At 52.7% G+C, this 21,685-nt stretch overlaps 8 protein-coding genes across 8 annotated transcripts; 4 read left to right on the top strand and 4 right to left on the bottom strand.

Annotated features, from left to right (window-relative positions):
• Window positions 1-1,018: 1,018 nt before the first annotated feature.
• Window positions 1,019-2,199, bottom strand: CDV56_106736 (hydroxyacyl-thioester dehydratase HTD2; the record flags this gene model as incomplete). Its single annotated transcript, XM_026760355.1, has 2 exons — window positions 1,019-1,505; window positions 1,592-2,199. 2 exons carry the CDS (start codon window positions 2,197-2,199, stop codon window positions 1,019-1,021), a joined length of 1,095 nt encoding a protein of 364 aa, XP_026613009.1.
• Window positions 2,200-3,636: 1,437 nt separating this feature from the next.
• On the top strand, window positions 3,637-5,215 carry CDV56_106567 (purine-cytosine permease family protein; the record flags this gene model as incomplete). The annotated part of the gene is made up of 2 exons (XM_026760186.1): window positions 3,637-5,022; window positions 5,078-5,215. 2 exons carry the CDS (start codon window positions 3,637-3,639, stop codon window positions 5,213-5,215), a joined length of 1,524 nt encoding a protein of 507 aa, XP_026613008.1.
• A 193-nt stretch (window positions 5,216-5,408) lies between these two features.
• On the bottom strand, window positions 5,409-7,550 carry CDV56_106415 (putative long-chain fatty acid transporter; the record flags this gene model as incomplete). Its single annotated transcript, XM_026760034.1, has 3 exons — window positions 5,409-6,569; window positions 6,622-7,406; window positions 7,520-7,550. 3 exons carry the CDS (start codon window positions 7,548-7,550, stop codon window positions 5,409-5,411), a joined length of 1,977 nt encoding a protein of 658 aa, XP_026613007.1.
• Window positions 7,551-8,081: 531 nt separating this feature from the next.
• CDV56_106304 (uncharacterized protein) lies at window positions 8,082-9,426 on the bottom strand (the record flags this gene model as incomplete). The annotated part of the gene is made up of 4 exons (XM_026759923.1): window positions 8,082-8,258; window positions 8,321-8,450; window positions 8,867-9,290; window positions 9,396-9,426. The coding sequence occupies 4 exons, from the start codon at window positions 9,424-9,426 to the stop codon at window positions 8,082-8,084; spliced, it is 762 nt and encodes a 253-aa protein (XP_026613006.1).
• Window positions 9,427-10,133: 707 nt separating this feature from the next.
• Window positions 10,134-13,532, top strand: CDV56_106034 (putative ATP-dependent permease ADP1; the record flags this gene model as incomplete). The annotated part of the gene is made up of 3 exons (XM_026759653.1): window positions 10,134-11,762; window positions 11,828-13,225; window positions 13,296-13,532. The coding sequence occupies 3 exons, from the start codon at window positions 10,134-10,136 to the stop codon at window positions 13,530-13,532; spliced, it is 3,264 nt and encodes a 1,087-aa protein (XP_026613005.1).
• An 813-nt stretch (window positions 13,533-14,345) lies between these two features.
• ERV14 (cornichon family protein) lies at window positions 14,346-14,984 on the top strand (the record flags this gene model as incomplete). The annotated part of the gene is made up of 4 exons (XM_026759555.1): window positions 14,346-14,446; window positions 14,544-14,699; window positions 14,769-14,835; window positions 14,892-14,984. 4 exons carry the CDS (start codon window positions 14,346-14,348, stop codon window positions 14,982-14,984), a joined length of 417 nt encoding a protein of 138 aa, XP_026613004.1.
• A 782-nt stretch (window positions 14,985-15,766) lies between these two features.
• On the top strand, window positions 15,767-17,601 carry CDV56_105747 (WD40 repeat domain-containing protein; the record flags this gene model as incomplete). Its single annotated transcript, XM_026759366.1, has 2 exons — window positions 15,767-15,883; window positions 15,976-17,601. 2 exons carry the CDS (start codon window positions 15,767-15,769, stop codon window positions 17,599-17,601), a joined length of 1,743 nt encoding a protein of 580 aa, XP_026613003.1.
• A 208-nt stretch (window positions 17,602-17,809) lies between these two features.
• Window positions 17,810-21,187, bottom strand: CDV56_105479 (EF hand domain protein; the record flags this gene model as incomplete). Its single annotated transcript, XM_026759098.1, has 1 exon — window positions 17,810-21,187. One exon carries the CDS (start codon window positions 21,185-21,187, stop codon window positions 17,810-17,812), a length of 3,378 nt encoding a protein of 1,125 aa, XP_026613002.1.
• Between the last annotated feature and the right edge of the window lie 498 nt (window positions 21,188-21,685).

Here is a 21,685-nt window from a genome sequence, read left to right as displayed (position 1 = left end):
TTTCACGGCCGATCTAGACCAGAGCTAGCCCCCATCTCTGCTTGCGATGACCTACAATGACGGAATCAACTTATATCGATTCTTTGAGGCTATCGACGCTCATGCATATCATACACTACTCGATAGGTACGTATCTCAGATCAAAATCGGAGGAGCAACGACCTGATTGGCTTTAGGTGCTTTATTGTGAAGCGGGCTTCGACGTATTCCTAAAAGGTCCAAGAATTGGATACTCCACTGATTCCAACCAATATTTCGTTCCTGAATTGAGACGAGCTATCAACCTTTTCAAGGATTTGAAATGTTCAACCTTGGTTGCCATAATCCCCTCCGGCTCGGGCCATCCTACACCGTACGGTCATCGAATTTGCAGCTACAAATGGCACATGATGAGCATTTCACATCTCACATGTCGGTAACTACAGAGTGAGTTTGGAAAGAAAGTCTCTCATCCATATTGGATCTTTGTGTGGTATTTCCAAGGCTTATGGGCACACCTCTGGGCCTGCTCCGGATGGTGTGCTCCTCCTGGATGGGCACCCTGTGGCTCTTTGACTGCTGTCAATACAAGTATACTGCTCTTCAAGCAGATCGAAATTTGCTGACAGGCTTGAAAAACAGCAGATCCCATTCCACGTCTTCAATGCACTCTAACAGAGCGACGTCATGATCACTTAAAGTGACCTACTTCTACTAATAGAGTTTTGGGCCTGATATTTCCTAGGCACCAATCAGTAGGATACCTTGAGTATCTATTACGAATTTGTCAAGTGTCCCACTCAAAAGTGCGATGACCTGTAAGACCGTCAAGATGTACCCAAGGACATGATCCTCCATCTGCTTAAGCTCGCGCCAAAGCTCAGCCATCCCTGGGTCACTCCTGTAGTCACTACTAGTACCCACTGCAATATATGCAATCCTTGGCCAGTCCTAGCGAGTTACTTCTATTCAATGAGGCTGAAATTTAAGTTGCCTCTGTCTCGCAGATACTCACAGGGCAATTGATGCGATTGATGGTTTAGCTCTTGATCTCCGCCTTCATGGCCACTGTCCTTCCATCGGGACCAATGACTTGCACCTTGGCAACACCATCCTCATCCTCAAGAACGACCCGATATTCATCCTCAGCATACAAAGGACTCGTCGCCCGATACGAGATACTCTGGGGAAGTACGGGCTCGGGACCTTCGCTGGTAGATGTTGACGTCCTCGTGTCGCGCCACAGATCCAGAATGTTGATGAGGTTTAGCGGGCCGTGGACGACAATATCCCTGTGGCCCTCTACGTCGCGAGCCCAAGGAAGTGAATAATGAATTTTATGTGGGTTGAACGTCAGAGCCGAAAAACGGAACAGAGTGACGGCCGTTTGCTTCATTGTTCGTGTGTGGACATTGCCGGTTGTCGAAGTCTTTGAAAAGGCCGGCCCAGAGGGTGTGATCGGGTCTGGCAGATTCGTTGATACTGATGACGATGACGGTGAGAGGGCTTTGCGAAAGACCCAGTTCCTGTTACTGTTAGTAGAGTCCAATAACAATACCTGTGGTCCTACAGCTACAGTTGTCGTTCACTGCGTCCCGGATTCTGTGCTCACCTTCTGTCCAAAACAGCTACACCATGCTCATTTCGAAACTCCTTCTCCACCCCTACGACAATCATCTCCTCACCGGTTTTACGGACAATTTTAGGCTCCGCACTGAGGACCCTCGTCGTTTCCTGGATCTCTTGGCCTACCCTCAACGGATTAGGCTTTCCGTCTGGACCGCGTGGCCATTGTACCTCGCCGCCAGCCCACATGCGCCGAGTAAACGGTGACTCGGGGTTGTACGAGATATCGGTGCCGTCGGCGCCTAATTCACTCTCCAAGAAAGCTGGAGTGAAATAAGCCAAATGGTATCCTGCAGGCAGGGGAGTACCTTGCTGCAATGGCGCCGAAGCATCGGAGAGTACTGGTGAGTTGGGGTATAGAGTCGGACGGTTGAGAGTGAGGGTTAAGAGTTGGAGCTGGTTGGAATCAAGGACTTGAGTGCGAGTCTGAGGTCCTAGGGATCTAAATCGAGAAAGAAATGAAGCGGCAATGGATGAAGCAGATTCCGATTGCGAGCACAGCTGATGATGCACTGAGAATTGGCGAACGGAGGGAGTATAACCCCTTGAGAGGAAACAGCCAAATTGGCAGGCCAGACGAGTCCTTACTGACATTTCTGCAAGGTAGACTATCTCTGCAGAGGTATGAAAAGGACTATGCCCAGTCCATGTGGTCATTGGCGAAGAAGCAACATAAATATAGGCGAGTGAGCATGAAGCCGAGAAGGCGTCTCGAAATGTGGGGGAAAGAAGGCGGACCCCGGATGCTGTCCCCGAGAACAGTCCCGGTCTCGGAATCTGTTGGTCAGCCTGGTCGGCCACTTTCCGAGTCACCGCGTCCCGTCGACTTCTCCCAGTCTTCTTCCACCCAACAGAAGCTCTCCTAGGAGTATGGGACAATTTATTGGCCCAGGTCTCATACGCTTGATTTAATATGGATTCAGGGACCTGATTTCTCAGTCTGATCGTTCCATTGGGAGGGGACCTGAGGTGGTCATGATGATCAGTTACTGGGTTGGGACGATGTGACGCGTAATGTGGAATGGCAGACATTAATATAATGGGCAGGGTGCCGACTTAAAAGGCTCTCAGCCTGCCAATCTCTCTGTTCTCTATACCTGAGATCAAGGCCAGGGTCTACCTCGCAGTCGAGCTATCTCTATTATGTTCTAGCGATGCGCCGTCCATCTTCGGAGTATGGCAGTCTCATCTCTCTATACCACATTTCGAGTCGAGGGCCTTGAATCACGGACGCCGTGCTGCTTGTACGGTATGCGTGGCATTACTCGGCATAGAGTCTAGATGTGGCGGAAAGATTTTATGCAATCAAACGCCTCATCTTGATAACAAGCATCGAGAGTGAGGAGTCAAAAGTCGGGACTCTATTGTTTATCGGAGTATCACCATGACATTCCTCAAGGCAGCTCTATGATATGGTGAATGTCACCTCCCTATGCCATACTGACTAGAATGAGCCAGGAGATTGTCGAAGTTCGAGTCTTTTGACCGAAGAATGCAGTGTCGAGTTCATCCCTGCGTGTATCATCCGAACACTCCAAGTGGCAAGAGTGCAAGGAACCGGCATGCAGACTATTGGAAAAAGCAAGGAACCGAGCAGTCTCTGGTCAATTGCATCTCCCCTTGCTTCTACGCAGACGGCTGAAGAGTGCCGTTATCATTAACGTCTTATCCTGCCATTCCCTGCGCTCTACAGGCGATTTGTGTAACCTATTCAAGGGGTCACAGGAGGTCGCAATCTAGGCCCTTTGGGCCTTCATTCTTGTCTTTTCTTGGGACATTCGGACATGAGCGTCTGTTGAAGCTGTTTGGCGACTCCATTTTAGGCATCAATGAAATACTTGCGGTGTCACGTTTGCTACCTGCACTGCGACTGTTGAGGGCCATGATGCAATTTCCCTTCTCGCCCAGGCATTTGTCTATATATTGGTCGACGAAACTGTTGGCAATCCCTTGACCTGGTAGTATATCCATCCCAATGACTATATTTTACATTTTCACAAATCTCCTTCCTCTCCGTGAGCAGTCTTTCCAATGACAGACCTCGAGCTGGGCTATGATCATGCAAAACTCGATACCAAGACCGAGGTCATTGAGGTCTCGAATGCCACCAAGTCTACTTCCTCCTTCCAAAGATGGACCGCAAGGCTCTGTCGACTCGCAGGGGTAGAGACTCAAGGTATAGAGCGAGTCGGAGTTAATTCGCGTCAACCTGCTGGTCCAGATGATTATACGCGAATCTTCCTACTCTGGCTGAACTCCTCCCTCACAGCCAACAACATCATCGTGGGCCTGTATGGACCTTCGTACTATGGCCTAGACCTAGGCACCGCATCCGTCTGTGGTGTCTTTGGTAGTATTCTGGGAAGTATCGCGGTGGCCTACATGAGTACCTGGGGACCACGCAGCGGTCATCGCACATTGGTGGTGACGCGATACTTTCTCGGCTACTACCCAAGCAAGGTCTGCTGCTTGCTCAACATTCTGACTATGCTAGGCTACGGCATGGTCAATTGCATTCTGGGTGGCCAGATCATCTTCACTATTTCCAACGGCCAGACGCCCGTCACCGTTGGCATTGTTGTCGTCGCTGTCCTGACCTGGTGCATCGCCACCTTCGGCATGAACCTCTTTCACCTCTGGTCCCGTTACGCCTGGGTCCTCTCACTCTCTGTGCTCTGTATCATGATCGGCTGCGCAGGTCCAGCATTCGATCCCGCGCATCGTCTCTCCCCCGACCTCCCCCCGGACACATCCGCGCACCGCCTCTCCTTCTTCTCCCTCTGCTTCGCCTCCGCCATCACCTGGACCCCCTCCAGCGCAGACTACTTCGTCTACTTCCCACCCAGCACCCGACCCACCCGCATGTTCCTCTCCGCCGCGGCAGGCATGGGCCTCGCCATGGTCCTCACCACAATCCTAGGCATCGGCCTGGCCACATCTCTCTACTCCAATCCCGCCTGGATGGCTGTCTTCGCCGACTCCCCAGGCGGCCTCCTGGCGCTCTCCTTCTCGGGCCTCTGCGGCTTCGGCAGCCTCTGCGCCGCCATCCTTGTCATCACCGCCGTCTCGAACAATATCCCCGCCACGTACTCGGCTGGCTTGAATCTGCAGATGCTCGGCAAGTTGGGCCCGCGCATCCCGCGGCCCCTCCTGACAACCCTCGAGGTGGTCGCGTATACCGTCTCCGCCGTGATGGCGCGCGAGTACCTGCGCGATATCATGGAGGATTTCCTCCCGCTCATGAGCTACTGGATCGTCGCGTGGTTCGGGATCGTGCTGGAGGAGATAGTCATGCGAGCGTACCGCGACAAGGGGGCATATGATTGGGAGGGGTGGGATGATGCGACGAAGTTGCCCAGTGGCTGGGCGGCGGGTGGAAGCTTGGGGGCGGGTTGCCTTGGGGCCATTCTCGGGATGGTACGTCTTGTGTTCCTTGTGCTTATGGGGGTTTCGCGTTACTGATGTTTCACAGGATCAATCGTTCTTCAGTGGGCCTGTCGCTCAGACTCTTCCTGACGGCTGTGATCTGGGGATGTGGTTAGCGTTCATATTCGCTGTTAGCGTGTACCCGCCTCTTCGGGTTATTGAGTTACGGTTCCTGGGACGGTGATCTATACCCTTCTCATCATCGAAGTGTACTGCAAATAAAAGTGGATTTGGCTATATAAACGCTCATCATAAACTATAACAATATCGTAGTCGATGAACACATCGAGGGCGAGATAGGAGGGTCGCGCAGGGTATCAAGGAAGGCAATAATTGCTACCAAGGTGGGGTGCATGGCGAAAAAAAGAATGGTATTATTACAGCTTGACATGTCCGGAATGTAACCGGTTCCAGTCCTTCTGCTCAAACGGTACGTACGTGTTCCCCTGCAGCCAGTACAGCTTATCCTTGCCGCTGACGAGCGCAGGGTCCACGCCCTCGGTGCGCAGGACATGTTTCTGCTGCTTGTTGTTGCCTGTCGCCTGCATCTCCGGCGTGACGCGGAGGAACAAGGGGGCCGCAAACCGGGGCAGGTTTTTCAGGACGTGAGTCGCAAGACTGTCGAGGACTTTCTGGGACGGCTCAGCGAGTTCAGACGGGTTAGCGGCTTGTAACTGCTGGTGGAAGACGACGGCGGCGCAGCCAGCACGGCCGTCGTGGTTGGGCAATGCCACGCCGTAGACATTGGCCTCGTGCACGTCCGGATGTGTGCCGAGGACTTCGGCCACCTCGTTCGTGGAGACGTTCTCCGATTTCCAGCGGAAGGTGTCGCCGAGCCGGTCGGAGAAGTACCACCGTCCCTCCCGGTCCCAGCGGACCATGTCGCCCGTGCGGAAGAATGCGTCGCCCTTGCGGAGGACGTCGCGAATGATTTTACCTTCTGTGGCCTTGGAGTTCTTGAAGTAGCCCTGGAATTTATCCGAGGGGTCGTTGGGGTCGATTGCGTAGAGTAACTCGCCGGGCTCGCCCTGGGGGACTTTGCGGCAGAGCCCGGTTTGCGGGTCGCGCCAGGGCTGCTGAGACTCGTGGTCTACCTCGACGACGGCGAGACCGCTGCCCAAGATTAGTTTGGTCAGGGCACCGTTTCGGCCAATGGCTCCTGCAGTGAAGTCGTTAGAGGAAAGGTTCCATGATCCGGAGGTGCCTTCGGTTGCGGCGTAGAACTCGGCAATCGTGGGAATGTTGAACCGCTCCTTGACCCGATTCCAGATGTCGGGACGTAGACCGTTACCGAAGATGGCCCGGACGTTGTGCTTCTTGTCTAGGTCTTCGCCTGTGACTGGGTCGATCTGAGGTGGCACGGCCAGGAGATATCGTAGCGTTTCACCCACATACTGAACGATCGTGGCGTTATTCTCACGGGCTTCTTTCCAGAAGCTCCTAGCGGAGAATTTACGGCCGATTATCAGCGTCGATCCGCTCATCAGACAGGACATGAAACCAAGGACGCAAGCAGAAGAGTGATATAGAGGCATGCACTGGTTTTATCAGCATTGCCACAGATGATATGTGTAAGGCAGATCAACGTACTGTGAAGAAGCGGTCCGCTGGCTTTATGCCTAACCAGTTGGTCACAAAAGTGCTGCCCGTCCAGCATTTCCTCCAGCTGACAATGGCGGGTTTGGGAAGTCCGGTAGTACCACTGGTGTAGATCAACAATGCCATATCACGCAAAACTGGGCCGCTGCGCACTTTGTCGTCCTCACGAACAGCCTCAGTCTGCATGATCTGAGCTTCCACGTCCTGCGTGAAGAACACCACCTCCACAGCACCTTTGTCCTCGCGGAAGTCGGTGGAAGCGAAGATCTGCAACTGCTCTGGCGGAAAACATTTGCGTACTTCTTCATCGACTATCAGGAGCCTGGCGGTCGACGTGCGAACCGAATGTGTCAACGGTTTTCCGGTCAGATTGTAGTTGATGAATGCCGGTACAGCACCGATGCTCCATAGACCCAGCAGGAGGAAGATGAATGTTGATGAATTCATAAAGTCCAAGGCAACAATCTCCTTTGGCTTGACGCTGTGCACTGTCTTGAACCAATTCCCATAACGCAGAGCCAGCTCGTATGTTTCGTGGAAGGTCCAGGTACGGCCATTGTAGACAATGAACGGTTGGTCTTTAGTCGACGGGGAAAGGGCGTGGTTTTCGAGGATGTAAAATAGGTTAAGGCGGTCGCGGCGCTGTGCCATGCTAGTTTTCACAGCGATCTTCAACAAACCCTTGATCAATGTCATGTCATAGAAGAGTGAGTACTTGGCGTTCAAGTAAGCCAGCGTCGTGGCGACGGCTGGGCCGGAGAGTGAGAGGGGCACATCTGAAGACGTAGAATTAGTATCACCTTTATGACAGATATCAACAATAACAGGGTCTCTAGGATCCTAAATATGACTAGACACTTCGAGTACGATCGCTTAAATGAAGACATACCTGGAAGAGACGGGATCGGAATGGGTAGCATTGTGAGGGTGAGGAGCAAGAACGACTTGACAGAACAACTGGTAGTACAACGAACAAGTCCAAGCACAATACAATCACTATGTAGAGAAGACCAGTCTAATGGGATTAGAAAGAGGGGAAATATAAGAATGAAGAGGATGTGCTGATGGGAGTGCACGAGGCGACATGTTGATGCCTCGGTTTGGCGGTTTGGCTGGATCCGGCGCGGAAACGGCCCACGCCAGAGTTATGATCACAGCTATGCAATAATAATAATAATAATAATAGTGAACACTGAACAAGCGCATTTACTCCGTAGAGCAAGTGTGGATCCTGTCTGGATATCTTAAGTATGACTTGACTTCCTGTTTTTCTCATTCAAGGCCGAAGACCGCTCAGGAGTAAGGATAGCTTGAGAGAGGTAGAGGTTCTCTTTATGCACCATCACATGTGCTCTATGTATATGCCGAGTATATTATGCCTAGGTACACACCCCTACATACAGTACACGACTATGTGCTACACCAAATATTTGACTCCCAAGTGATGAAGATTATTTCTTCTTGACCACTGGCACCTCGTCATAGCTATCTTCCATGAACTCCTTCAATGCTGCCATTCCTTTCTCCAAAGCCTCCGTCTCACACACAAAACCAATTCCGACATAGCCTACAAAGTCCTCTCCGTCACCAAAACAGAGACTGCCTGGTACAAACATGTCGCCGGTCCGCTCAAGAAGAATTTTGCAAAAAGCAACATCGTCTATAGGTTTTCCCGTTTGTTGAAGCGTACGAACGCCGTCGTGCCGGCGCGCGGCTTGAACCAGTCACACGCCCATCGATGAGATTCGATGAATTGTTCTAGGATCCCTAGGTTTTTCTTGGCCAACTCGGTCTTATGCTTCAACAAGCTGTGGATGCAGCTGGGTGAAAGGGCATAGCTTGCAATAGCATCATCCAATTGGCCGACCGAGATGGTTGTATAGTCTCAAGCAGCGGCGCAGGACTCGAGGATTGACCAACTGCGAGAAGCAATCCAACCCACTCGTAGACCTGCCAGACTAAATGCCTCGGACATTGACCCGGTTACCACAGTATTCTCGTATCCAAGGGATAGAAGGGATAACGGGGACTCCGGCTCCATCGGAGTAATGGAGTGGAAGATTGGTCGGTGCACCTCGTCAGCGTGGATGATGATGGATAATTTACGAGCGATCTCCACTATTTCTTTTAGGTTTGCTTGAGGGATGATAGCGCCGGTGGGATTTCAGGGATTACTACGAGAGCAAGAAGTGTTAGAAATACCTGCAACACAGTCGGACGTAGTGGAAAAGCATACTTGAGGATAATCAACTTTGTATTCGGTTTGATGGGTGTTTTGAGCTGACTCATATCCAACTTCCAGCCATCATTCGCCTTTGCCTTCCAGAGACTCACTTTGGCCCCGACTGATTCAGGCACCGAGTAGAGTCGTTGGTAGGTAGGGTAGTGGCAGATGGCATGATCACCAGGTCCGATCAAAGTATAGAGCAGGAGGAAGTTGGCTTGGATCGCGCCGGCCGTGATCAAGACATTATCAGCTGGTAATGCAGTGGGAGTCCTGACGAAGTAGAGATTGGCCAATGTTTGGCGCAGTTTCTCCGAACCACGAATTGAACCGTAAGTGAGTTTCGTAGAGAAGTCTACTGGATTCCATGATTTGTCCTCCGATAATTCTTTGAGGTCCTTAATGGAGATGGAGGCACAGCAAGTCTCTGCAATATCTGTATGGCTGTGGTCTCATACTCATCCATCCACTGCAATGCGAGTCAGCAGAAGCAGAGGAATGCGGGGAAGTTATAGGCTAATGATGTGTGTGTTGGACTTACTTGCTCGACGGCACGGTTTGATTTGTACCATGATGTCGGCTATATAAATGAGTTACAGTATCTGATTGTGTACAGCCACTAATAGACAATGAACTTACATGTTCACATTTCAAGTTTCAATTCCTCCGGCTTCTTCTCTCTGCGATCGCTGCTTGGATTCAGGTACAGGTCACGTGGATCGGCCTATCTCCGCATGAGGAGTTGAAGTTGATAGAAGCAGAGCAATAATCTCAGGAGATATTGATATTTCTGTCGAAAAGAACAGACATGATTGTAGGAAGATGATTGAACCCACGAGAGTAACTTAGCAGCTATGTACTCCTGCACAGGGGACACTACCCACGACTTAGAATTCTCAGGCACCACAACATCCCCTCTCTATCGCTTCTCCGCCTTTTACCCGTCCCAGCCAAGGCACCACCTTCGTCATCCGACACTGCTACTACCAGACTGGCGTGTTCCAGGTTGCACTCCAACCTCTCCGTCTCTCCTTACTCCATCTCAACGCCCTCTCCATCTTTCTTCCATATTCATCGTTGATACAATCATTAAATCTTGCCTGTTTAAAAGGCTCTGTCCAGATCGTTCTCATTTTGTTTTGATTCTCCAAATGCTGGTTGTTCTTGCTTGATATACTCGGCGGTCGGCGATAACCTTGTTGCTCCGTCTGGTACCAGTCCGCTCACGGAGCGAGAGGAAAACCTCCTTTGATTGATCTTCGCATACAGATCAGTCATCATGCGTTTGAAACCTACAGTACGGCTCTCCTTAGCCGCTCTCCTCTCGTTAAGCGCATCAAGTACGTCAGCCCGCAGCAACTACTCCCAGTCCGAGCTACTCCCCCCGCTCTTCTCGGTGCTCGATGACCGACCTCCCGAATGTCCTCCGTGCTTCAACTGCCAGCTCGATGCTTTTCAATGCGCCCAATTTGCGCCTTGCAACAGCTTCACCGGCAAATGCGTGTGTCCGCCTGGCTTTGGTGGTGATGACTGCTCGGAGCCAGTCTGCGGCTCTCTAGCCGACGGGGAGAATCGAGCGCCGCGAAAGGGTGGGTCCTGCGACTGCAAAGAGGGCTGGAGCGGTATTAATTGCAACGTTTGCGAGACGAACGATGCTTGCAATGCAATGATGCCGGAAGGTGAAGGAGGCGTCTGCTACAAGCAAGGCGTCACGGTCAAGGAGAATTACCAGATGTGCGACGTGACCAATCGCAAGATCTTGGACCAGCTCCAGGGCAGAAAGCCCCAGGTGACGTTTTCGTGTGAGGCCGACGACCACACCTGCAACTTTCAGTTCTGGGTGGACCAGAAAGAGTCCTTCTACTGCGCCCTGGACACCTGCGAATGGGATATGGAGACAGGCTACAACCAGAATAAGTCTACGTATAACTGCGAAAATATCAATTGCAAGTGCATTCCAGGACGCATGCTTTGTGGTGAGGAGGGCTCGATTGATATCGGAGAATTTCTTGCGCAGGAGATCAAGGGCCCCGCCTCTTTCAGAACATTATCCACTGAAGGTGGCAGTCCGGGGGACGGAAGCAAGTTTCAGGAGCCGGCAATGGATGACCTGATCAAGAGCGTCTTCGGGGACCCTAGTATTTTTTTGAATTGTGATGCTGGCGAGTGCTTGTATCGTACAGATGTCCCAGGGTATGCGCGCCCGATCAAGCAAATCAATACCCCTCTGATTGCTGGTGTGATTGCGGGTTGCGCCCTCTTTGTCGTGGCCGTCATTCTGGGTGTGTGGTACCTCTCCCGCAGATCCTACCATGGACGAATCTATCTTCCTCTATCCGACGACTCGGATGATGAGGCCTCCAGACTTCTTGCCGATCACAAGCCCGCGGCCTTGTACTGGGATAATGTGTCTTACTACCTCAACGGGAAGGAAATCCTCTCTGGCATCCAAGGCGCTGCGCACCCGGGTGAAATTACAGCGATCATGGGAGCATCCGGTGCAGGAAAGACAACCTTCCTGGACATTCTGGCTCGCAAGAACAAGCGGGGTGCGGTGCATGGCGACTTTTACGTCAATGGAGAAAAGCTCAGTGATCACGACTTCAAGAGCATGGTCGGCTTTGTCGACCAAGAGGACACTATGCTGCCAACGCTAACCGTGCATGAAACTATCCTGACCAGCGCGTTGCTGAGACTCCCTCGGGATATGAGCCGAGCTGCTAAAGAACAGCGTGTCTTTGAAGTCGAAAAGCAGCTTGGAATCTACCATATTAAAGACCAGTTGATCGGGTCTGAGGAAGGCAGAGGCCGGGGCATTTCTGGTGGAGAGAAACGCCGAGTTGGCATCGCCTGCGAACTCGTCACCAGCCCGAGCATTCTCTTCTTGGATGAGCCTACCAGTGGATTGGTAAGAGTCCCAGGTCTGCTGTGACCACAATCCTCATTTGTTTATTTACTAATGGTTCTACACAGGACGCTTTCAACGCTTTCAACGTGGTTGAATGCCTGGTTACTCTGGCCAAAACCTACAATCGCACAGTCATTTTTACTATTCACCAACCGAGGTCGAACATTGTGGCACTCTTCGATCGTCTTATTCTCCTAGCTCAAGGCAAGACCGTATACTCGGGCCCATTCAGCACATGTCAGCAGTATTTCGACAATTCAGGCTACTCCTGTCCCCCCGGCTTTAATATTGCGGACTACCTCGTGGATCTTACCATGCATGCTAGCGTCACCCGGTCACATGAAAATGGAAATCAGTCGTCCTTCTTGGACATGCCACCCCCGAAGACTGCCTCGAGTAGTTTGAGAGCGGTGAAGTCGGTTGCGAGCGCCTCCAACGCGAGCATCGAGGACAGCGCTGAGTCCAATCGACGCCCCAGGAGTAAACGACAGATTTCTCTCAAGCAGCGACAGGATAAACAGCTATACTCTCGTAAAAAGGACCATGAGACACCACCGACACCGAAGACCGATGAGGAAGACGCTGGTGAAGTGTCGGACAGCACTCAGCAATGGCTTCGCCTCTCCCGGCAACAGGGCCATGTTCCACCCCAGGTTCTGGATGACCCTGATCAGCTGCCACCTGCTGCCCCTGGCCCAACCGATCTTGACATCCTGGTCGCCAACTATGCCTCCTCTGATGTAGCTCGCTCGGTTCATGATGAGATCGTTGCGGCCGTTCAGAAAGCTCACGCCGCGAACGGTTCTACCAACGCGGAGATCATGTCAGGGGCTGCTACAGGTCATGCAAAGAGTTACCCAAGAGTCAGCCTTTTGCGCCAGTTTGTTATACTCTCTCAGCGGACATGGCGCAACTTGTATCGGAACCCGATGCTGATGCTTACACATTACGCGATCTCGATCCTCCTGGCCGTGCTGTGTGGATATCTCTTCTATGGCCTGACGGACGATATCAAGGGCTTCCAGAACCGCTTGGGTCTTTTCTTCTTCATCTTGGCTCTGTTCGGATTCAGCACGCTCACCAGTCTGACGGTCTTCTCCACGGAAAGGCTTCTGTTCGTAAGAGAGCGGGCCAATGGCTACTATCATCCCATTACCTACTTTGCCGCCAAGGTGGTTTTCGACGTCGTGCCCCTAAGACTGATACCTCCGATCATCATGGGAATCATTGTGTATCCCATGACCGGACTGATTCCTGCTTGGGGAGAGTTCTTCCGCTTCATCCTGGTGCTTGTGCTCTTCAATCTGGCTGCGGCTAACATTTGCCTGTTCATCGGTATTGTCTTCCGTGACGGAGGCGTGGCCAACTTGATCGGAAGTCTGGTCATGCTGTTCAGTTTGTTGTTTGCCGGTCTTTTGCTCAACCATGATGCGATTCCCAAGTCTGCATTGTGGCTCCAGACGGTAAGTTTCCACCCTATCTTACTCCCAGAAGTTTTTTTGAGGAGAGAAATGCTAACATGCCACTCACTAGCTGTCGATCTTCCACTACGGTTTCGAGGCACTGATTGTTAATGAAGTGACCTTCTTGACGTTGATTGACCACAAGTATGGGCTAGACATTGAAGTTCCTGGTGCCTCCATCTTGAGCGCATTTGGGTTTGATACCCTGGCGTTCTGGTCGGATGTCATCGGACTGGCCATCATCTCGGGGGCATTCATCGTGATTGCGTATGGAGCGATGCATTTCTTGCTTGTCGAGAAGCGGTAGATAATTTGGCTATTTCACCCTTTGTCGGTTGCTGTTCCTTTTTGCGATGCATAATCATTCATCCGTTGTTATGATTGCTTGTGATGTTTAGACGGACATATGTGTCTCTTCCTTCTGTTTTAGGGATGGATTTTCGTTGGAATGATACGCTGGATGTATATATACAGTTGCTGAACAAATCTCGTGCTTACTCGATCGAAGACGCCCGATGTGGATGGAAGCATGTGTTTCCTAACGTCATTGTTTGACAGTGAGAATCAGCTTCAGCTATGCTGATTGTAAGCGTTGTAGTAGTAGTCTTAGGAGTTTATCTAAATGAGTAGAGGAATAGCTATATGGACCTCTGATTTCATATTTAACATGATTACTTGAGTACCTATCCATCTGCGTGGACATCCTCCCCCGACTGGTTATATCATCACTCCGCACACAGAACCACCACCACAGCTCCAGCCTCCTGCGTCAGATTCTTCTCTCCATTTGCTTAGGTCATTCTCGTGCTGTGATATCTCAACACTGAACACTCCGAACTATCATCACTCTGATCATCTCTTCTAACTCCTAACCCGGAATCATTCGCGTTATCACAGCTTCCAGTCTAGGCTTCTTTCGGCCTCACCGCCCACTCGGCTTTTCTGGACAGAAGAAGAATCCACCCCCAACTCTACTCTCTCCCCTCCACAGTCCACAGTCCACAGCTCCAGACCTTATTTCCACCAGCCTCCCCCCGTCTGCCTGTGAGCTTCGAACTCTAGCTCATCCTCATCTTCTTCCTCTCCATCGCCCTCTCTTAGAAGGAATCCAATCAGCAACATGTCCGGTGAAGCGTGGCTCTACCTGTTGGCGGTGCTCATCAACGCCGTCAACCTGTTTCTGCAGGTCTTCTTTACTATCATGTACAGCGATCTGGAATGGTAAGTTTGTCACATTGGATGCTCTCAGGCACCGACCCTAGTTTGCGATCTCTGGAGTCGATTGCGACACACAAGCTAATCTGGTTACTCGCCGCAGTGACTACATCAACCCCATCGACCTCTGCAACCGTCTCAACGCCTACATCATCCCCGAAGCCGCAGTCCACGCTTTCCTCACTATCTTGTTCATGATCAATGGCTACTGGCTCGCGCTCGTTCTCAACCTTCCTCTGTTGGCGTTCAATGCCAAGAAGTATGTTTCGTCCGGATAGGAGCCCCGCGGGAATTGGGATACCAGGCTAACCCGGCGTTTTGTTTCTAGGATCCTGGAGAACCAGCACCTTCTGGATGCGACTGAGATCTTCCGCAAGCTGAACGTGCACAAGAAGGTAGATAGGCACTTGCATCTCGCACATGAAGAGGGTCAGCTAACGAATGACAAAAGGAATCCTTCATCAAGCTGGGCTTCCACCTCTTGATGTTCTTCTTCTACCTCTACAGCATGATCGTTGCTCTGATCCGCGACGAATCCCACTGACTTCGTGACAAGACGGAGTATGCGATGCGTTACGGCCGTTCCCCCTGAGGAGTCACTGATGCGTTTGCTGTCTTTGCTCGTTCCGGGGAGGAAGTTAGATCCCTAGTCCTCAGTACCTTGCTGTTGAGTGTCGATGCGTTTGCCTCGTCGAAGACCTGTCCATGATCAGTGATGAAACTCTGACGGGCAGACATGCACGACGGGGCGACTGCCAAGATCCAAGCAGCGGGTATAAGATGCAATGTTGGGTGATGTCAATGATTGTACGAGGTGGTGGTGATGATAGATGGGTTCTTGGTCCTGGCCACCCGCTTTTGGTGATAGTCAGAGAGAGGATGTATGGATGAAGATTTGGCCAAGATGCCATGATACTGTAATTGTTGCTTGTGATGTTTCTGCTATTTTTCATGCTGTTGATGTCTGTAATGCTGTATATACCTCTCGAGCGGCTTGACAATGAAGAGCGTACGATACCCTCCGGGTGATGTAACTACCAGGAAAATATCAGAAAGACCTAGAGTATGCACGCTAATTATTTGATGCCCAATACGAAGAATAAATCATGAGTTGTGTAGTTGTGGTTGTGTGGTTGTCCTCATCCGTCCTCCGTCGTCTTCGCTGGTGGTTGTTTCGTCGCCCGTAAAATTCCAGACTCGCCGACCCTCTCTCTGTAGCTGCTTGATCTTCACTTTTCCCAGAACCACCGACAACCATCCACCGTCCGACGCAGTTTGAGACTTTTATTTACTCTCATTCCATCGCCGGAAGGATATATTTCCAACATGGCATCATTCTTAGGTGCCGCCTACGACTCCAGCGACGATGACGCCACAACGCCCCAGGTCGCAACAGCGACACCAGCGCCCAAGGTCGTCGCAGCGCCCGAAGTGAACACAGAGGTTTGGTCCCTTGAGCAGCCAGATTTTCTTCTTATCCTTGCAAAAATTTGGTCACCTCTTACCTCAAGGCTATAGATCTAACAATCCCACAGGATTCAGTGCACATGCAGATGATGCTGGCCAACACCACATCCAACGCCCTCACGTACAACGCAACATATGACGATCTCTCGCGGCCGTCGCAAGGGCCCGCGAACCCCTTCAAGCCCGCCGGCTCCGCCAACGGCCTGAAACGCAAGAACGTCCCGACCGGATTCGCCGAAGAGGCCGCCATCAGCGAGGCAACGTTCGCCGCGCAGCACCGCACATTCCAGAGTCTGGGATACACGCGGAACCCCTCGGCGCCCGGCCAGTTTGTGGGGAATCTGAATAGTGCGGCAGAACATGGAGGCCGAGACGTGATCCAGATGAAGCCGTCCAAGGAGGTGTCTGCGGCGCTGCGCGCCAAGCGGCAGAAGAAAGGCGACCCCAGCATCGTCGAGGGCGAGGGCGCGTACCTGGGACCCTGGGCAAAGTATCAGGACGACGACCACGTATATGAGGAGGAAGCCGCCTTAGCGGATCAGGAGCTGGGAACGGATGAGGAGTTTGTGGAGGAGGAAGAGGAGCTTGCGCCGGCACACATGCCCGCCATGAGCAAGGCGGCGACCGAATACCAGGACGACGCGTCCAAGGTGGAAACGACCGAGTTCCACGGCACCGAGCAATTCGACTATCTGGGCCGGACGTACATGCATGTTCCGCAGGACCTGGACGTCGACCTGCACAAGGAGGTCGGCAGCATCAAGAACTACGTGCCCAAGAAGCTCATCCACACCTGGAAGTCGCACACCAAGGCCATCACCTCGCTGCGCTTCTTCCCAAGCTCCGGCCACCTGCTGCTCTCGTCCGCTGCAGACGGCAAAGCTAAGATCTGGGACGTGTACCACTCACGGGAGCTCCTGCGTACCTTTTCGGGCCACTCCAAGGCGATCACAGACACGGACTTCCACCCGTCAGGCAAGACCTTCCTGACCGCCTCCTACGACCGCCAGATGAAACTCTGGGACACAGAGTACGGCAAGTGCATCGCGCGCTTCTCAACCGGCAAGACACCGCACGTCATCCGCTTCAACCCAGGCGCCGACCACTCGCACGAGTTCCTGGCCGGCATGTCCGACAAGAAGATCGTGCAGTTCGACACCCGCTCCGGCGAGCTGGTCCAGGAATACGACCACCACCTGGCCGCCATCAACACCATCACCTTCGTCGACGACAACCGCCGCTTCATCTCCACCTCCGACGACAAGTCCCTGCGCGCCTGGGAGTACGGCATTCCCGTGCCCATCAAGTTCATCGCGGAGCCGTACATGTTCGCCCTGACGCGCGCCGCGCCCCATCCAAACGGCAAATACGTCGCGTTCCAGTCCGGCGATAACCAGATCGTCGTGTACGGCGCCACGGACAAATTCCGGCAGAACCGCAAGAAGAGTTTCAGGGGTCACAATAATGCCGGGTACGCCGTGGATGTGAAGATCTCGCCCGATGGCCAGTTCATCGCCTCCGGTGACAGCGGCGGCTACGTCTGTTTCTGGGACTGGAAGACGGGCAAGATGTATCACAAGATCATGGCCGGTGGGAAAGAGGGCGGTGCCACCACGTGTCTGGACTGGCATCCGCAGGAGACGAGCAAAGTGGTTACGGGTGGATTGGAGGGCGTCATCAAATACTGGGATTGATTTTTTGTTAGGGTCGGTTGCTGGCATGGCATGCTATCTGTATATATCACTAGAACACGGTTTTGCATGGCATGTCTTCGAATTGCCGAAGAGGATATGATGCTTATCCACCTAATCTATCTACCATTACCCGTAAGATGCAGACCACTCGTAAGCACATATTTTCCTTCCTTATATGATACAGCAGTCTCAACGAGAGATACAAAGGTTAAAAACTAGCCATTTCAATCCAGCTAGCCACAAACGCCAACCTGCGTCCCCGGTCCGCCGCCATCCGGCGAGAAAACTCCTCAAAGTTGAGCTTCGCGCCAGTGCCGCCGCGCTCTTTCGCCTCCCGCTCTATCTGGTTCAGGTACGCCCAGCGAGAAAGCGTAAGCGTGGACGGAGGAAGCGTGGGACCATGACGTCGCGGGAGGGAGGACGATGGAGATGCAGCACGGGGAAGAGGTTGGATAGGTGAAGGGGGCATCTTGGGTGCGGTGGCTTCGGCATCTGGCGAAGAGGCTGGTACGGAGGATGGTGCAGGGAAGGCGGTGCTACCCGGTTGGAGACGGAGCTCCGCCGGGAGATCCTGCTGCTGTTGCTGCAGGTCGGTTTGCGGGAGAGAAGTCACAGGGACGAAGAGTGCGTTATCTAATTCTGGAACCGGTAGGCCGAGCACTTCATGTGGAGGTTCTCGTTCTTCGTTCGGTCGGTACTGTGGTAGCGTCGGATCGTAGTCCGACATCTCGCGGAGTGAGCTGGCTTCTGTCGCTGCCTGGAACTCCGGCGTCAAGGAGCGCAAGGGCTCATTCGCAGCCGCGGTTTCTTCGACCCTATTCTCGACTGGAACGGAATCAACCGAGCCGTCGTCGTCTTCAGGATCGGCGAGATGCACAGGTTGTACGTCCTCATCAGGGCTCCCCAGGGTTGGACGCACAGATAAAGCGGAGCCAGGTTGAACAGGCTCCAATTGTGGACTTCTCAAAGAATAACCAGACCGATTCAGGAGTTCCTGGAGTTCCTCGTCGGTTGCTGTCAACGAATGAGAGTCATGTCCACCTTCCTGGGCCAACCGTTTCTTGGGGTCCATCATCTCCGCAAGTTCGATCTCGCGAGCCCAGATTTTGCGCTCTGTGCGAGTCCGATAAGCCTCCATGAGCAAATCTTCCTTCGGTTTGAACAAGATGTCAAGAAGTTCGTTGAACCCCTGCTGCGTTACCTGGTACAAAATCTCCTTCCCGACGTCTTTCTCGACCTCGGGGATCTCAAAGCCGCCCCACCGCTCGCCTACAGGGATACTGCGAGACGAAGTAGAGGGATTCGACCTGACATCGTAGTCATCAGTGAGATCGTCCTGAAAGCGCACCTTGGACGACGACCGAGAGCGGGGGGATGGGGGGTGGGAATCGAGAGCTGAAGGCTGGCCGGGCGCATCCTCATCCTCGGATAGATGGTCAACATCAGGATCGCTCACATAGCCTTCGGGAGCAGTGGCACCATCTTCTAAATCCGTGTAGAAGGCCCTCCGTCTCCAGCGCTCATCAATGCCATCCCTGCGGACGTCCGTCAGGAGTCTGTGGTGGTCATCACGCATTCTACGAAAGACGACATCAGCAACGCGTTCTCTGTCCTCAGGGTCGGTGACCTCTTGAAGAGGGATAGGAGTCCCGAGAGCGTTAACAATATCTTGTTCGAGAATGTTTTCTGCGCCGGGCCAGTCGCTAGCCATTGAAGAGCTGGACCCATCCTCGTCGGAGCTTGCGTCTGCGTCGTTCTCTTGTGCATCTCTTGCGCGAGAAACATTTGAATCTTGGTGCCCAGAATCTGCGACAGCCGAGTTTTGCACCGGTGCTGCAAGTTGTGCGGGGAACAAAGGCCCTCTGGATCCCCATCTGGCCCGGACAGCTGCCTCACCTACAACAGCGTGCCGGTCACCGGTGTCGTTGCCATCTTGACGTAATACACCGTGGTTATCCACAATTTCAAGATCTCCCGCCGAATTCAAGCGCTTCCCTTCCCCGATCCTTGATGGCTCCCCGGAAGGAATGCTGCCAGGGAACGCCGAGCTGACGGGCTGACTTCCAAGAACGACATCTCGTGCCCCTCCCTCCAGGAAGTCATCTTCCATACCAGCAATCATGTCGCGAGTTAGCTCCCTGCTGAGAGCGTAGTAAGCACGGAAAACCCGCAAGAAATCCTTGCGCTCCACGTAGCCGTCTCCATCAATGTCGTAGCCACGAAAGACTCGCCGCAACCTTTCATCATTGCTCTTGTTATTTAGGCTGGCCAAACCCTTGAGGAATTCCTCGAACCCGATCAATCCATCATTGTTCGTGTCATAGAATGCGAACATACGGTCGTAGATGAGGCAGGGGGGCGGAGGACGGATGGAAGTATGCGGCACAAAACACCGATCAAACGTTTTGCGATCGATTGCCATGTGCAACTTGTTCGGGTCGTCTGCCCACTCATAACTCGCTAAGCACCGGAATTGGTCCCAGAGAGCATCCAACTCTGTGTTCTCGAAGTTGGTCTCCTTCATCAAACGCTTCGCCAGCGCGCGTGGCAGGCTACGAGGCAGCATCGCTGGCTTCCCCGGGTACCAGACCGGCTGCGACTGCCGAGGATTCCCTAGGAAGGGCGCCGGGATTCGGACCTTGTAGAAGAGATGAGTTTTGATGTGCACCTGCATCGCTTCACACGTCTCGCACAGGTCGTAGTCAATGCAATTTGCGCACCGATACCGTATACCTTGAATAGGCATGGCACCGCAGCTATTGCACGTCACCCCTCTGTGGATATAGCCGTCTCGCCTCGCCTGATCCTCCGCAATGTGATATAGCAGGTTCAAGAGATTCTGGCCTTCCTGCGCCGGAGACGACTCGTTATTCCCTTCCCGCCAGGAGAAGACGCTCTGATCGTCGACCACCGTTTCACCACCATCCAAGTTCTGCAAGGGCACCGACTCCTCGGGAAATGTAGATGTAGACAGCGTAACCCTCTCTCCATTCTGGCGCCGCCGTCGCAGCTCCTCGCCGTAGTTGTCGTCCTCATTGAACCGTGCCAGCGCCCTCTCGATCCCTGTCCGCGAAATCCCCCGCCGCTGCAGCTGCTCGATAAGATAATTCCTCTCCGCACTCCCTTCCTCGATTGTATGGGCCGACGGGAAGTCCAGAGCGAGGAATGACTCCAGGAATGTCTCCTCCATCATCTCGCGCATCCGCTCGGCATGGGCCTGTGGGACGCCGACTTCCTCCATCAGCTGATCCCGCGTAGCCAAGAGGGATGGGAGGAGGCCGCTCTCCACGCGGCGTCCATCCTCAGTCTCAATGCGAAAGGTGCCGTACACGCCATTCTGACGTTCTAGTTGCTCTAGATGAGCAATCGCGCGGTACGATGGTGTATTGCTGGCATCGCCTTCATCGGGTTCGTTTCGTCTTCGGCGGACGGCTCTTCGGCGACGTAGGGGGATTTGTGGAGATGAGGGGAAAAGGATATGATTGTGAATATATACAAGAGCGTAGGCTGCGGCAACACCTGTGAGCAGGTAAAGAGCAGGACGATACCGTGTCAGTGAAACTGGTCGTGATTGGGACTCCGACATGACGGAGCTGGGCGGCTTGCAACTGCTGCAGAGATTAGGAGGTTGACATCATTATCATCACAGTTCGTCAAAATAGGAACAGAAGAGTAGGTACTAAACAATATGAGATGATGCGTGAGGAGCGGATAATGAAAGCTTTCGCATAAATATAGCTAGATAGCTGTGTTTGTAGGGAAACAGTAGCGGCGGCTTTGATCGGCCACTGCCTCGACCGCCTAGAAAGATTGGAACGATTCTCGTCTCTCCGGAATCAATGGAAATGACGCATAGATCTGCCCGATCGAAAGCTTCTACATTCGATACGATGATAAGGTGAATTGAACAGAACCAGACAATGAACAGCATGCATTTTTGCCCTGATTTCGTCACAGGGTTTGTGAGGTACGAGGTTTCTATATATCGTCATCGCGTCTATCGACATCTACTGAAAGCCAGATAGATATGCACAAATTCCCGATCGTCATCGTATATACCGTCAACTAGGCGTCTTCTCAATCG

Source organism: Aspergillus thermomutatus (assembly GCF_002237265.1).
Source record: "Aspergillus thermomutatus strain HMR AF 39 chromosome Unknown NODE_146, whole genome shotgun sequence".
NCBI lineage: Eukaryota > Fungi > Ascomycota > Eurotiomycetes > Eurotiales > Aspergillaceae > Aspergillus > Aspergillus thermomutatus.
This window is presented reverse-complemented; position numbering and strand designations above follow the sequence as displayed.